The sequence below is a fragment of the Varanus komodoensis genome, unplaced genomic scaffold, assembly GCF_004798865.1.
Source record: "Varanus komodoensis strain SLA01 unplaced genomic scaffold, ASM479886v1 scaffold5, whole genome shotgun sequence".
NCBI classification, from domain to species: Eukaryota; Metazoa; Chordata; class Lepidosauria; order Squamata; family Varanidae; genus Varanus; species Varanus komodoensis.
Genome location: NW_025336087.1, coordinates 15,081,420 through 15,094,177, shown reverse-complemented (window position 1 = coordinate 15,094,177; position 12,758 = coordinate 15,081,420). Strand labels below are relative to the sequence as shown.

The 12,758-nt window shown below is 38.7% G+C and overlaps 1 protein-coding gene across 2 annotated transcripts in view; it reads right to left on the bottom strand.

Annotated features, from left to right (window-relative positions):
* Positions 1 to 12,758, bottom strand: part of RASGRF2 (Ras protein specific guanine nucleotide releasing factor 2) — a 117,379-nt gene that overhangs the window by 45,103 nt on the left and 59,518 nt on the right. For both annotated transcript variants that reach the window (XM_044446748.1, XM_044446749.1), the window contains exons 11-15: positions 12,346 to 12,412; positions 9,419 to 9,555; positions 6,624 to 6,706; positions 5,662 to 5,910; positions 2,325 to 2,713 (exon numbers count right to left, since the gene is read on the bottom strand). In XM_044446748.1, coding sequence (XP_044302683.1) covers positions 2,325 to 2,713; positions 5,662 to 5,910; positions 6,624 to 6,706; positions 9,419 to 9,555; positions 12,346 to 12,412 — 925 coding nt within the window. The remainder of the gene's footprint in view (positions 1 to 2,324; positions 2,714 to 5,661; positions 5,911 to 6,623; positions 6,707 to 9,418; positions 9,556 to 12,345; positions 12,413 to 12,758) is intronic.

The following is a 12,758-nucleotide window of genomic DNA, read 5'->3' as shown; positions in this document are numbered from 1 at the left end:
ATATAAAATATATTGCTCCATTGTATCACAACCATTGCCACCATAGGCTGCTTCTCATAAAATAAAAATAATTCTTAAAAGTTTCCAGTAATGACTTAGAAACAAACTTGGGGTGGTACATGGATCTTTTACATAGCCTAAATACCACAAAAATCTTAAATGATACAGGGTATATAAATTACTAATCCATGGGATACTCCTTACCAATTATCATTTATAAAGTTGTGCAGCCTGGCTCCTAACAGCTTCCACTGATTCTGCATGGTGAGTTGTATAATTATTCCATTATATATTACAATGTAATAATAATAGAAATACAGTGCAAAATAAATGTAATGCACTTGAATCATCTCGAAATCATCCCCCCGCCTCCACAAAACCAGTCCCTGGTGCCAAAATGGCTGGGACCCACTGCTCTAAGGCAACCACTAGCCTTCCATAATGCACGCTCCTCTACCACAGCTGCAGATCTCATGACACCCTCTCGCAACAGCTGCCTGCCCCTTGAACAAATGTGAGGGAGCTCTCCCAAAAGCCCTGTAGAAAGAAGGCAGCATTGGTGCATACTGCCTTGTCAGGTGGGGAGGATATGCATAAAAATGCATAAAATCACGCCCTAAAACAGAAATCTAAACCTGGTTTTACTTATTACTCACTATTCCTATCAACACCATTCCTTAGGCTTGTTGTTTAATTAATGACTGGCTGATAATGCTAGCCATTATTGCTTAAATCAACTTTAAAATAACCTTTGTTAAACAATATATAACGTTCTATAGTGACAAATCCTTCGGTTAAGACTCTATTAAATGTCTCACCAGGGAATTTATAAAAATGATCTTTTTCAAAAGAATATTTTTTCTTTCTTCAGTCATGACTGTATTTCTTTTCATTAATCTTGTCAGTTTTCTCCTGAGAAATAAAAAAAGACTACACTTTTTCTTGGAAGACAACCTATATAGCTAATGAAACTGAGGATAAGAAGAATTTTACTGTGTTGCAATGTCCTGGATGTAATTTCCATGTTTACCCAGGAGATCGTTTTATAAAGCAACTGAACAAATAACACAAACACAGAAGCTATTTCTTTGCTCTTTGTCTAAGTCTCTGAAGTCATGACATCTCAGCTACAGAAACAGTCTGCAGGTCCTTGTGGCAATTTCTATTTTCTTTAACAATTGCAGTTGGGTTAATTCTGGGTTGTTAACCCATAAGCAACCCAGAGTTTCTGAGTTTGTGTATCACGATAAAATCCAGGAATGGAACATTTCAGAGATGTTCATTAAAAGTTGAAATGATGAATGCAGTGCTCATTGCCTGTCTCCACAATTCCTGGGTTTAACAACCCAGGATTAAACAACCCATGAAGTGCCACCAAGCTATGTGAATCCATCAGAGACTTGCAAGGACCACCAAAGATTGATATTTCAGGGCCAGTTCAAACTAGACATTTGCCTGATGTTTTCAAAATTCCACAGGCCCTCTGGCAGCAGGCAGGCATTAATATTGTTCTTATTAATATTACAGTCATTACAGTAATATTATTACAGTAATATTACAGTACAGTAATTTATTACAGTCATGGGGTAGAATCCCTACCAGGATTCTGGTAAATGAAGAGAGAATGTTTATTTCTGCTCTCCCTAGTCTGATCAGAATAAACCCACCTACTCCTTGGATCTATAATTCTGTGATGCTACTGGTGCCAATATGATTTTTTTTAATCGAAGCATCCCAACTGTGGGGATGGGAAAGTCAAATTTTCACTGGGTTGGATAGGATCAGAAGCTTTTGCACAGCCCGCTGAGTATGGATCAGCTTAGCAATAAATTGAACTAAATGAGTCAAGCAGGTCACTTGAGCAGGTGTCAGTGGAAAAGCTGATACTGGCTTAGTCACCTTTAAATATTACAGTCTACAATCCACAGTTTAAATCGACGGTTTAAAAAGCAAGGAAATGTGAGCTTAAGCTTCCAAAACAGAACTGGTTGTTATTTATTATTATGTATTATATTTATCCTGCCTTTTTCCTTTTAGGGAGCTCAAGGTGGCCTATAAAATTCTCCATCTCTCAATCTTATTCTCACAACAACAACCCTGTGAGGTAGTTTGGGCTGAGAGTCTGACTGGCCAAAGGACTTTCCTCCTCGATTTCTTTGCTCTTCTTTCCATCAAGCTTAGGTGACTGTAACTGTACACAGGTTCAATGGATAGTGCTCAGACATTGTGCCAACACTCCATTTCTTCAGTGATCTAAGTATATGATCATTCTTTCGCAATATACTGCAGAGGACGCCGCACACACACATGCACACATAAAATACCTCTTCGAATGCTTCTTCTGAGTTTGTTGCAAAGCTCGATGCGTGGGTTCTCAGAGCTCTCATCTGCAAAGCCAGGGCTTTGTTCTGGAGATGAAGGGCCTTTGCTAAGGTCCAGTGGTACTTTAGATGACGTGGGGGGTGGTGATGTGGCAGGGCTGTATGTTGAGGTAGGACTGCTAGCAAGAGAGGAAGTAGATAGATCTAAAGCACCTATTCTTGAATTTAGAGGAGAGCTTAATGATAGTTTTCTGGTTCTGACAGGTGAAGAAGTCCTAGAGAGTGACAGGGGTGGAGGGGAAGAGAATTTGCGGCTTAGATGTGGTGATTTTGCATCAGCCAGATGTTCTCCTCTATTGTTTTGATTAGTAGCAAAAAACAATTCCAAAGACCTAGGGAAGAAATCCAGAATATATAAAATTGAAATATGATTACACAGATAATAAAGGAGACAAGGTCCAGACTACATCTATCCTCCACAATATTGTCAAATATGATATAACTAAACCATAGTGCATTACACAAAGTGTGCTGAGTGTTCAGGTGTGAATGCTACCAGCTAAGTATTTAATACAGGAATAACAGTGGTCAAGTGGCTAAAGCAGGAAGGGGTGTTGAGCTGCACAAGCCAGACATGCAATCCACACATTTTGGGAATGTGTGTCTGCTGTGCTGCTTGGGAAAGAAAAGTTACACTGTTGATGTTCTGAACAACCTGCTAGCCAACAACCTTCTGGAACTGACAGAGGTATTCTCATACGTGCTGCAAGAGAACCCCTATACTCACAGTCTTTGGGGACAGAATTTTACACAACTAAGTCTCAGATTTTCATACCTGGTATGTGTGCAACACTCACACAATGATCTTTTGTTTTTTACATTGAATAATATAAGGAATCCCTGTGGCTGCAATGTTTTGACAACTACATTGTGAAATTTAGACTTAGAAATTAACCTGCCATAAGGCTGGAACAGATAGAATTATTTGTCAATTCAGGTGTAAGGATCCGAATGGTTACCTCATGGTTGTTGGAGACTGATGCGTAAGTTAAAGCATATGCAAAAGCCTAGACCACAGAGACACCGTGCATATTCAACTACTAGAGAATGTCCAAACTGCTTCCTGGTATATCCAGATCAAACTGAAAGCCTTTCATATAGATGCGGTACAGGGGTCTCTTCTCAGCCACTGTATCTTGTCAATCACATTCTGAAAAGATGAACTGAGCTAGACTTTGTCTTCATTCTATTTTGCCATATCTCTTCATGGCTTTTTTATGCCATTACCTAAGGTATGACCTCCATTAAAAGGATGAATGTCATGAAGAAGGAAGTGAAAGCACCACCAACATTACAGGAATTGTGTTCCTACTGCCAGGTAGATTCCAGAAGGTGGAACTGGGCAATTACTTATGGAGTTTTGTAGGATTCACAACTATGTCATACTTTTTAACATCAATGAAAGTAGTGGTTGGGGTCATATAGTATATTGAGAACATATATCTCTGTTTTTTTATTTCCCTATAGCAAGGGAAATAAAAAAACAGAGATATATGTTCATATCTGTCATTCCAACTAATGTCAATTTGGTACTGCATTAGTAGAAACCAGTTTCTGAACTATGTTAAGGAAAGAACTGAGCTAAAGTTACCGTTGTGCAACCACTTCCCTAACTGGTTGTGCAAACGTAATGTGTAAGTGTTTCCATAGTAGAAAGGCTTGGCTCAGCTTCACTCGTCCAATTTGAGTTTGTGGAATGACATTACTGGCTACTGCCTAGGTTCAGTAGCCTCCCCTATCCAAAGTCAGTAGTGAATTGGATGAGAATTGACGTTCATGCTGAATGGAGAACATCTGTTGACCGAGATTTGGAAAATCAGCTGGATATGCATAGCTGCTGGAGCCAGAATCTCACTGTAAAATCCGCTTCATTGCTTAAGAGCATTCAGGACCAGCATTGCTGTTGGACATGCAGCAGTATCCAAGTATTACCTATAACCTTTGATCAGATTCAGCTGTTTTGCTGCCTGTGTTCCTTTTTTCAAGACAAAAAGAACCTGATCTCCGTCATGAGCACCATGGAAGTCTCTGACTTTGACTGCTGTGACGTACTGTGCATGAAGCCCTAGAGGACCATCCATGACTTCTGGGCTTGTAGAATGTAGCAGCACACCTTTTGGCTCATGGCTGCTTCAGAGATTATATACAGTATCGATTTTTATGAGCTTCACTGAGTGTTTCCAGGCCAAATTCAAAAGGCTGGTTATAATGTTTATAGCCCTAACTTGCTTGGGATATTTAAAGGAATGGCTTCCCATATATATATATATATAGCATCTCACCCTGGTTCCTGAGATCTAAGGGAGAAATGTGGATGTCTGTGGGTGCCACACCAAGGAGAGAAAAGGAGCAAGCCTGTGTCTGCCACATGCCCATTCCTGAGCCTCAGGAAGGCAGCACAAAGCAGCTGTTGCTGGTGGCACAGCCTACACAATATGGCTTAGTCTTCTCTAGTTCTGAACAGGATTCAGGAAGGAAGAGGTATGTCAGGCAGGGGTACTGCTTTTCCCCAGCCTCCTCTCAAGAAGATGGAGGGAAAACAGCTCCTCTCAGTCCACCAGCCACTATGATCACCTTATGAGGAACCTTGCTCTCCTAGCAGCTGAGGAGGAGGGAAAAAGCTGGTAACAGCCATGGCAAGTGACACCTTTGAACTTATCCACCAGAGCCCCTTGGCCAGAGCAGATACCACTTTATGCCCCTTAGGCCAAGGGGCTTGCTTGTTCTGGGCTTTCCCAGACAATGTTACTCAGGTTCAGTTTAGAATAAGCCATGGCTTCTTGGTGTGGTTTCACAGCTACCTCAGAGAAGGCATGCCGGGATCAGGTGACATACTCAGCCCCCATGGCTTCATAACTGCTGTAGGTCTCTGTCTCTAAACATACATAGGAGAGTGCCTTGAAGTGCCAACTCCATCCAAATTAAGATTAACATTTACTAGTATTTACTGTGGAAGCACTCATACTCCACATTCCTGGTCCAGTAAATTCACTAGGGCAAATCCATTGCTGTGCTTCTGGAACCCATAAAGACATTTTTGTTATACCAAGTCTTCTGAATGACTGATTTAATATGCAAATATTAAATCTTCTACTGAAAAGTAGTACATACCTTTTAAATTTAATTTTTAATATGCAATGTAGGATGTTTTATTTGGATTTCATTATACTTTTTCTAAAGCCATGGGAGCCAAAAAGTGGAATATAAATATACAAATAAAAAATGTAATGCTTCCCCAGTGCAAGCTATTAGGACAGGGATTCTTATGGAATGTACTCACCTAACAGGAATTGAGGTGAAAGGCCGCTTGTATATATCTGACAGTTTCTCCAGTACAACTGCTGCAGTAGTAAATATGCGATAAGTGTGCAGGAAAGTATTAAGGAAATCAATACTGAGAAATCGCAAGTCTGTTAATCTCTCCAAAAGACGTTCTACGCTTGCATAACGAATCTGGGGCACTTTGCAGGAATTTAGTGTTTTGCTGAAGCAGATGTCAATGTCATCTTTGTGAAGACGAACATCAGATCTATATAATATATTTTTAAAAGTACTGTTAAACACTACTTTAAAAGGCATGATCAGTGTCTAAAAATCATGAGCAGATTATTTCTACAGCTGCTGCAGCTCCCTAAAAGATTAAATTTCCAGTACAGACTAAGGCAAGCAACAGACATTTTTCAACTACAATTCCCATCATTCTCTGGCCAAGCTTGATGGTGTTGATGGGAGTTGTACCTCAACACCATCTCAGGGGCCAAAGCTTTCCCAGCCTGAGACCATATAGTGAAAATGATCATACGTGTAGTGAATGAGCTACAACCCCATGGATTTCCCTCTGATTGTTTCTTCTAAACACTTTCTTCTCTCCACAAGTGCCATGTATATGCCCTTTGGGTACCACTTCATGTTTATAGGAAACAAATCCTGATGCAATGCTTCTAAGATTGACTGTGTCTACCAGAACCTCAGTTTCTAAGGGAAATCTTGCAAGCACAGATTAAACTTCCCATGTATGAAATATCAATTACCACACTGCTTTCTGGAAGGCACACACTACTCATACCTGTGTGCAAAACTTGAAAAAAAAGCAGATAAAACAGATACAAAAACAATGCAACATTTTCCTACAAAACATGGGATCAATAATCCAATTAAATAAAACAGCAAGATCTCATTTCATCTCTCAGTTCTAAAACTGAGTCTACAATAGGTTGTACATGACAAAGCTGTCAGACTTACTTGATCATATGTGGCACAGTGACTTTGGAGTTTTCTTCAAATACTATGGTCATTAAACCATTGCACCGTATGTTGTCAACACACTGCAAAAGTTAATAATGGATGACAAAATTGTACAACCACCTTTTTTCAAATTCTGAAAACTTCAAATATTATAGTCAGTAAAAGAAAAAATAATCTGGAACTTTAAAAAAAACCCTAGAAAATAGGAAACACAATGTATGACAGCGTCTGTTAAAACTTGTTAGAGATTCAAGCCATTGAGGCCTACAATTTACTATGATATTTCTAGGTGCATTTTGAGCACCTTCTGAACAAGCTTCAGGAAATTTCTTGCAGCCTGTGGGTACAATTCTATTTCATGGACACTCTCTGGGCCACATCCCAGTGGTGGGGTGTGGTCACAGGCAAAACGGGCAGGGCCAAAATGCCAGCAGGCAGCTTGAACTGCCAGCAACCAAGCCTTGGGAGGCCTGTCAATATTTTGGAACAGAAACAAGGCACAGAATCCATGCCGAACAATTGGAGGCTGGAGGAAAAGAGCTATGGGACCATCTAGGGAATCTTAGGGGGTTAGATTTGGCCCCTGTGCTTGAGGATCTGCAGTCCAGATTTAATTCATTTCCTCCATGCTCTCTTTATAATTTCACTCCACATGGATGTTACATTTTGCCTGGGTACCCTTCAAACCTGGAACTAGTTCTGAATAGCAATTAAATAGATCACCATTATTTTCATTTCTATATTGCCCCATAGCCAACATTCTCTGGGTGGTTTATCAAATCATCTTCAGTAAAATTATAAAAGAAAAGCAGCAAAGTTAGCCATGTTGACACTCAGACATGAAACTTTCACTGGCTGAAACTCTCAGCCTAAGCTATTAGCACTACATCTCCCTTCCTCCAAACCATAAAGTTAGACTTCAGAAAGGGCAGTCCTGTGTGGTGCTGTGTAAAGCAAATTATGAGCCACACATGCAGCTTCAGGATAGTTTGGGCGGGCAGGCAGACTCACTATAGGGTTGGGAGTGAACTCAGCTCACCATTCCATATCTCAAAATAACAGGGCTGCAGGCTCATGAGTTCCTTCTATTGCTCAACAGGAATGTAACAATAATTTCCAAAGAGGTACAACATGTGGTGCTAACAATTAGAGTGCTGTTGTTTTTTAATGGAAAGCTGGAGAAACATTATGAAGGATTGCCTTCAAAACAGAATGAGTGTGGGACACAGAAACAAACTCTTTCCATTATATTCCCTTTTGTGAATATCAAGCATTCAGAAGTTTATTTCTAGAGAAGATTCATGACTCAAATCTATCTGAAGTATTTGCCAACATGATAAAATAGGAGTGGGGGAGGCACCTCTATTTTTTCCTCTCTTCATTTTTGGCTCAGGGAGGAGAAGGCAACTATATTTGTACCATCTAAAAGAACTTTTCCTTGCTCAGTTTCAGCAAGGAATATGCGAGGAATCCACTGGGGAGTCAAACTCCAGAAGGCTGGCCTGGATCAGCCATTGGATTCCAGGCTAGCTACTGAACACGCACACCAACTTGCTCTGATGTAAGTTGAGCCAGCACATCGTCTTCTGCTTTTAAAGTGGGCTGTGATTTGTTTGTGTGGGGGCGGGGAATACAAAGGCAGATAAATTTGCACAAGATAGGGACACAATTGTATAAAATACAGGCACAAATTGTGTATTTTTTGTTGAAATCCGCACACATTGCAACCTTGAACACACAAACAAATTGCAGGCTGCTTTAAAACCAAAAACTGAACAAATACCTCCATTCTGCATTCAGTTCCGAAATCAGTAAGATGTGCTGAAGTCCACCAAGCACAAGTGAGTCAAATTCTTTAGAGTCGCCCATCCCTAGTTTTAGTCCCACCAATTAATCAAAGGCAAATTTTAATCTGTGATTAAAGCTTTAGTTGATTAATGTACCAATTAAACAGATTAAACATTGCAGCCCTAATCGTATTAGGTGAAAAATAAATGCCCTTTCATTTACTTCTAGTTTATTTCCCAAGCAATTTACTGATCCCAACTGAACTGTTTTAGAAAAACTAGGGTGAGGCTTGTGATTTTAACCATAAGGAGATATTCCTACATGTAACTGATTATGACTGCAAGAGCAGTTTTTCTATGAAATTTTCTGCTAGTTAAATCTAACATTAGTCATACTCAGAGTGGACATATTAAAGTGAATGGAATTGTGTTAATCCTATTCATTTAAATAGGTCTACTCTAAATCAGACTAACATTGGATTTAATTCATCTCATCTGTGAAGCTGTTTTTGCACTTCACTTCCTAGCATACCTGCACAAAATGATCTGTCCCACTGAGTAAGCACAAATATTGCATGCTATTGGCTTAGTCTAACCTTGCATTGTACCTTTTCCTGACAGCTCCTCCATTCTTCTTCCTTCACTACATAAAAAAGTATTTATTTCTTTATTCTTATTTGCCTTTTGTTGCATTAACACTAATGAATTCATGCATATAGACATGTTATCAATGTATCCATTTAGCAAACACTAAAGAACATTCGACATGCTGGCTGAGAATCATGGGAATTTTGTTCCAGCTTGGGGGGAACAAGGTTGGGAAAGATGCTGTACCTACTACAACATACAAACAGATGTAGATTTAAAAATGCATTCTTGGCTTAGAATTTTAGGGCAATTATGTCATACTTAAACAGCAATCCCCTTATCCTTCTTATACATTGAGCTGTGAGATTACTTTTCCACATCAAACAAACCATGCAGTAGCCATGAAATTTAAGTTACCTGACTAATGTCGCTTGTCCATGCTGCTTTTTCTTGTCGTGAAGGAGCTAACAGGACAACAGTAAAAGGAGGTGCATCTGCTGGTTCTACAACAATCTTGAAGTCAAGATGTCCAAATACTTGCCCAGAACCTTTTGCTTCACAGTTAGGTGTAGGGTAGGGGTGGGAAAAGAATTAATGAGTGATAGCCTGAAATCTAGAGTTCATCAAGTTTAGTTACAATCCATAGAAAATTGTTCCACAAAGATATGTGTACAAGATGATCAGAATTGAAAGAGATATTTAGATGCATGCATGGACTGTAGCTCTGGCATTTTAAACTTTTTTTTCCTTTGACTTTGGCCAAAATAAAATATACTATACATCAGAATCTCTAAGCAAGCAGAATCAATATGTAAAATAAATTGTATAGTGTTCCAGTTATTACAAATTGGTAATGAAATATGATCCTTCCAGTGTCAAACAGCAAATTGTGTTCTTGTGAGTTGTTCTCTTGTTCTCATTGGTACAGAAAGAAATTTAGCTAGTTTCAGTGTCATCAGCAGAATTTTATCTTCCATCAGATATTTGATCTAAAATTGCACTGATCTTCCTGGAAGTTCAGCGAGCAAGGGGCTAATTGTGTGCTGCTATACTCCAGCACAGACATTATAGAACAAAAGAGCTATGGATGCTACCTCCTGACTATTGCAAAGCCATACCCTTGCCTGCATAATGCCTTAAAGCATTTGGGATGTAAGAACATTTATTCTGATCAGAATAAAAGCTCTGCAATAACAACATGCAGGTCCTAAAGGAGATGGCTAACTGGAAAGAATCATCATAGGAGATTCCCTAAAATCAAGGGAAACAGGTTGAACAGTTCTTGAAAAGTCATGTCTAAATGCTTTGTTTTGTGAAGTCAGATGCATTATTGTAACCCATAAAAGATGCATGAGAATCCTATAGTGTCATAACCGCTATGCAACAGTGGTTCCCAATCTTTTTTCACTTGCATACCCCTTGGCAGCCTATTTAAATAAATTGTACCCTTCAAATTAGCAAAATGTTTGTCATCAATATTTTTGCAGTTATTTCCTCCATTATTCCATTTTCTTTGCTTATCTCTAAATGGCCTGGTTTGTCCCCCTGTGGGAATGCGTACCCCAGGTTGGGAATAACTGCTATAGGAAAACCTTTTTGGGTGACCAGCTTTGTACAATCTCCACACTATCTTCAAATAAATGGCTTAGCAACTCTTTCCTATTTTGAAAATAAGTATCTTAAGCTAAACTTTTAAAGCTGCCAACCAAGTTCTTGGATGGCACATAATGGCTTTTAATGTTCCTTGAATTATTAAGTCAGATTGCATGAACCATAGCTGCTGATCAAGAAATAGGAGTTTAAATCTTTCTTGGACATACCAAATTGGCTATTTAAATTTTACAAGAATTCCAGCCAGGGGTATCCAATTTTTGTTGAACAAAGCTTCATGCTTACATCCCTACAGCCTGTGGAAAGCCTTATCTGCCACAGAAGTTACTGGGAAAACACTGGGAAAACACATGCTCTGATGGTGTAAATCAGAACCTTAGTTCATGCTTCAGATACTGTGCAGTTCTCTCTAAATTGGAGAGATGGTGTATAACCCAGGATTCCAACAATTTTTTTGTTTTTGTTTTGCAACTTTAATGTGGCAGCATAATCCCCTAATCCATTGTAACTTTTACAATGCAAGCCTATTCATGCCTACTCTGAAGTACGTTCCACTGATTTCGGTGAGGCTTACTCCCAGGTAAGTGTTAATAGGATTGCAGACTTAATCTTGGCAGAATGCTGTATTGTAGCCAAAATCAGTCAGGGTATAATGCCCATACTTCCCCAAGCTATAATTTATGAACACATAAAAGGTTCTACTAATTCAGCTTTCCAGCCGAAAATCACCTACTCTCATTAGGAAACTAGCAATTATTCCTAGGTGCAGAGCTGAGTGCCAAAATACATCTGACCCCACTGTGACAATATTGCTGTTGGCTTTTAAATGCTATGAGGCACAGGCACAGTGCCTATATCATAATTTTGGAATAAACATTGTAGTGGGCAATTGAAATGAGGGGAGCTTACCTGAGGACTTGGCTGCATTCAGCTTAACAGAACTATTTAACTGTGTACAGACAGACATTTCCAAAACTACAATAGTGAATTAAATATTAGTACACTTTATTGGGTAAGAACTTTCAATGCAAGCTTCAGACCACAGTCCTATGGGATAGACACCCATAGGCCAGAGGGTTTCAATTCATCTGCTTATCCTTTGTCCTCCTGGCAGGAGCCTGGCAGGGTAGCAAGAATGCCAAGGGCTTATTTCAGTCCCTTGAAAATAAATTTTACCTTAGATGGACTTCTCAGCCTACTTCTCAGACCATGGCTGGCTGGAGCAAGCTCAGAGTTATAGGCCATTTGCTATCCTAACTTGCATATACTGTGCTCAGGTGCTAACTCTAATCAGGTGTTTACTCTTCCACAGAAACAAACAATTGTAAAGTGATTTGGATTGCTCCACATCCTCTGTATTTCCCAGTTACAGTTACCTACATGAATATACTGTAAGACTAAAACAAGGTACACGAGGCTGGGTAGCAATGGGGACGGCATATAAAAACTTTAAATAAATAAATAAATAAATACTATATACTAGTTTGTCCTTGAAGAGCATAGAGAACAGTCCCAATCAATCAAGTGTATCTTCTGCACAATACTGTAACTCTGTAGAGTGGAAAAGTCAAGCTGCCACAAATTACACTATTTATATCTTAACTCCTGTCCCTTTTATTAGAAGGAGGCATTTCCTATAGTCTATATTACTTATCTGTTATGCAGAAAAATACATTACATTATTAAAATTATGTAAACATTATAACCACATTAAATTATTTGATTTAACTTACAGTCATCATCATTCATATCAGTTTCTTCAATTAGTGTGCATTCTATTAAAGAGAGGACACCACCTGCCTAGGGAAATAAATTATATCTTTTTTAGAAATCTTTGTAACTTTCTGTCTCCAACTTAAAATTATGTAACATTATGCAATTTAATGTTGCAAAGACTCCTAAAAAGAGTTATTCCAATAGCTACATATATTTCTATGATTTCTAAGAATCAAGAACATGATTAATTTCAGCAAATGAAAATAATTTAAAGTTACATGTGTGTTTTTCTAATTATGCAGTGATGTATTATCCAAAAGCAAACACTACTGATAAAATTAATAGTATAGCACACTCATCACACTAGTTTAGTAACTGAATATATAAAACATATATGGACATAATGAACAATATATCTACATTCAAAATA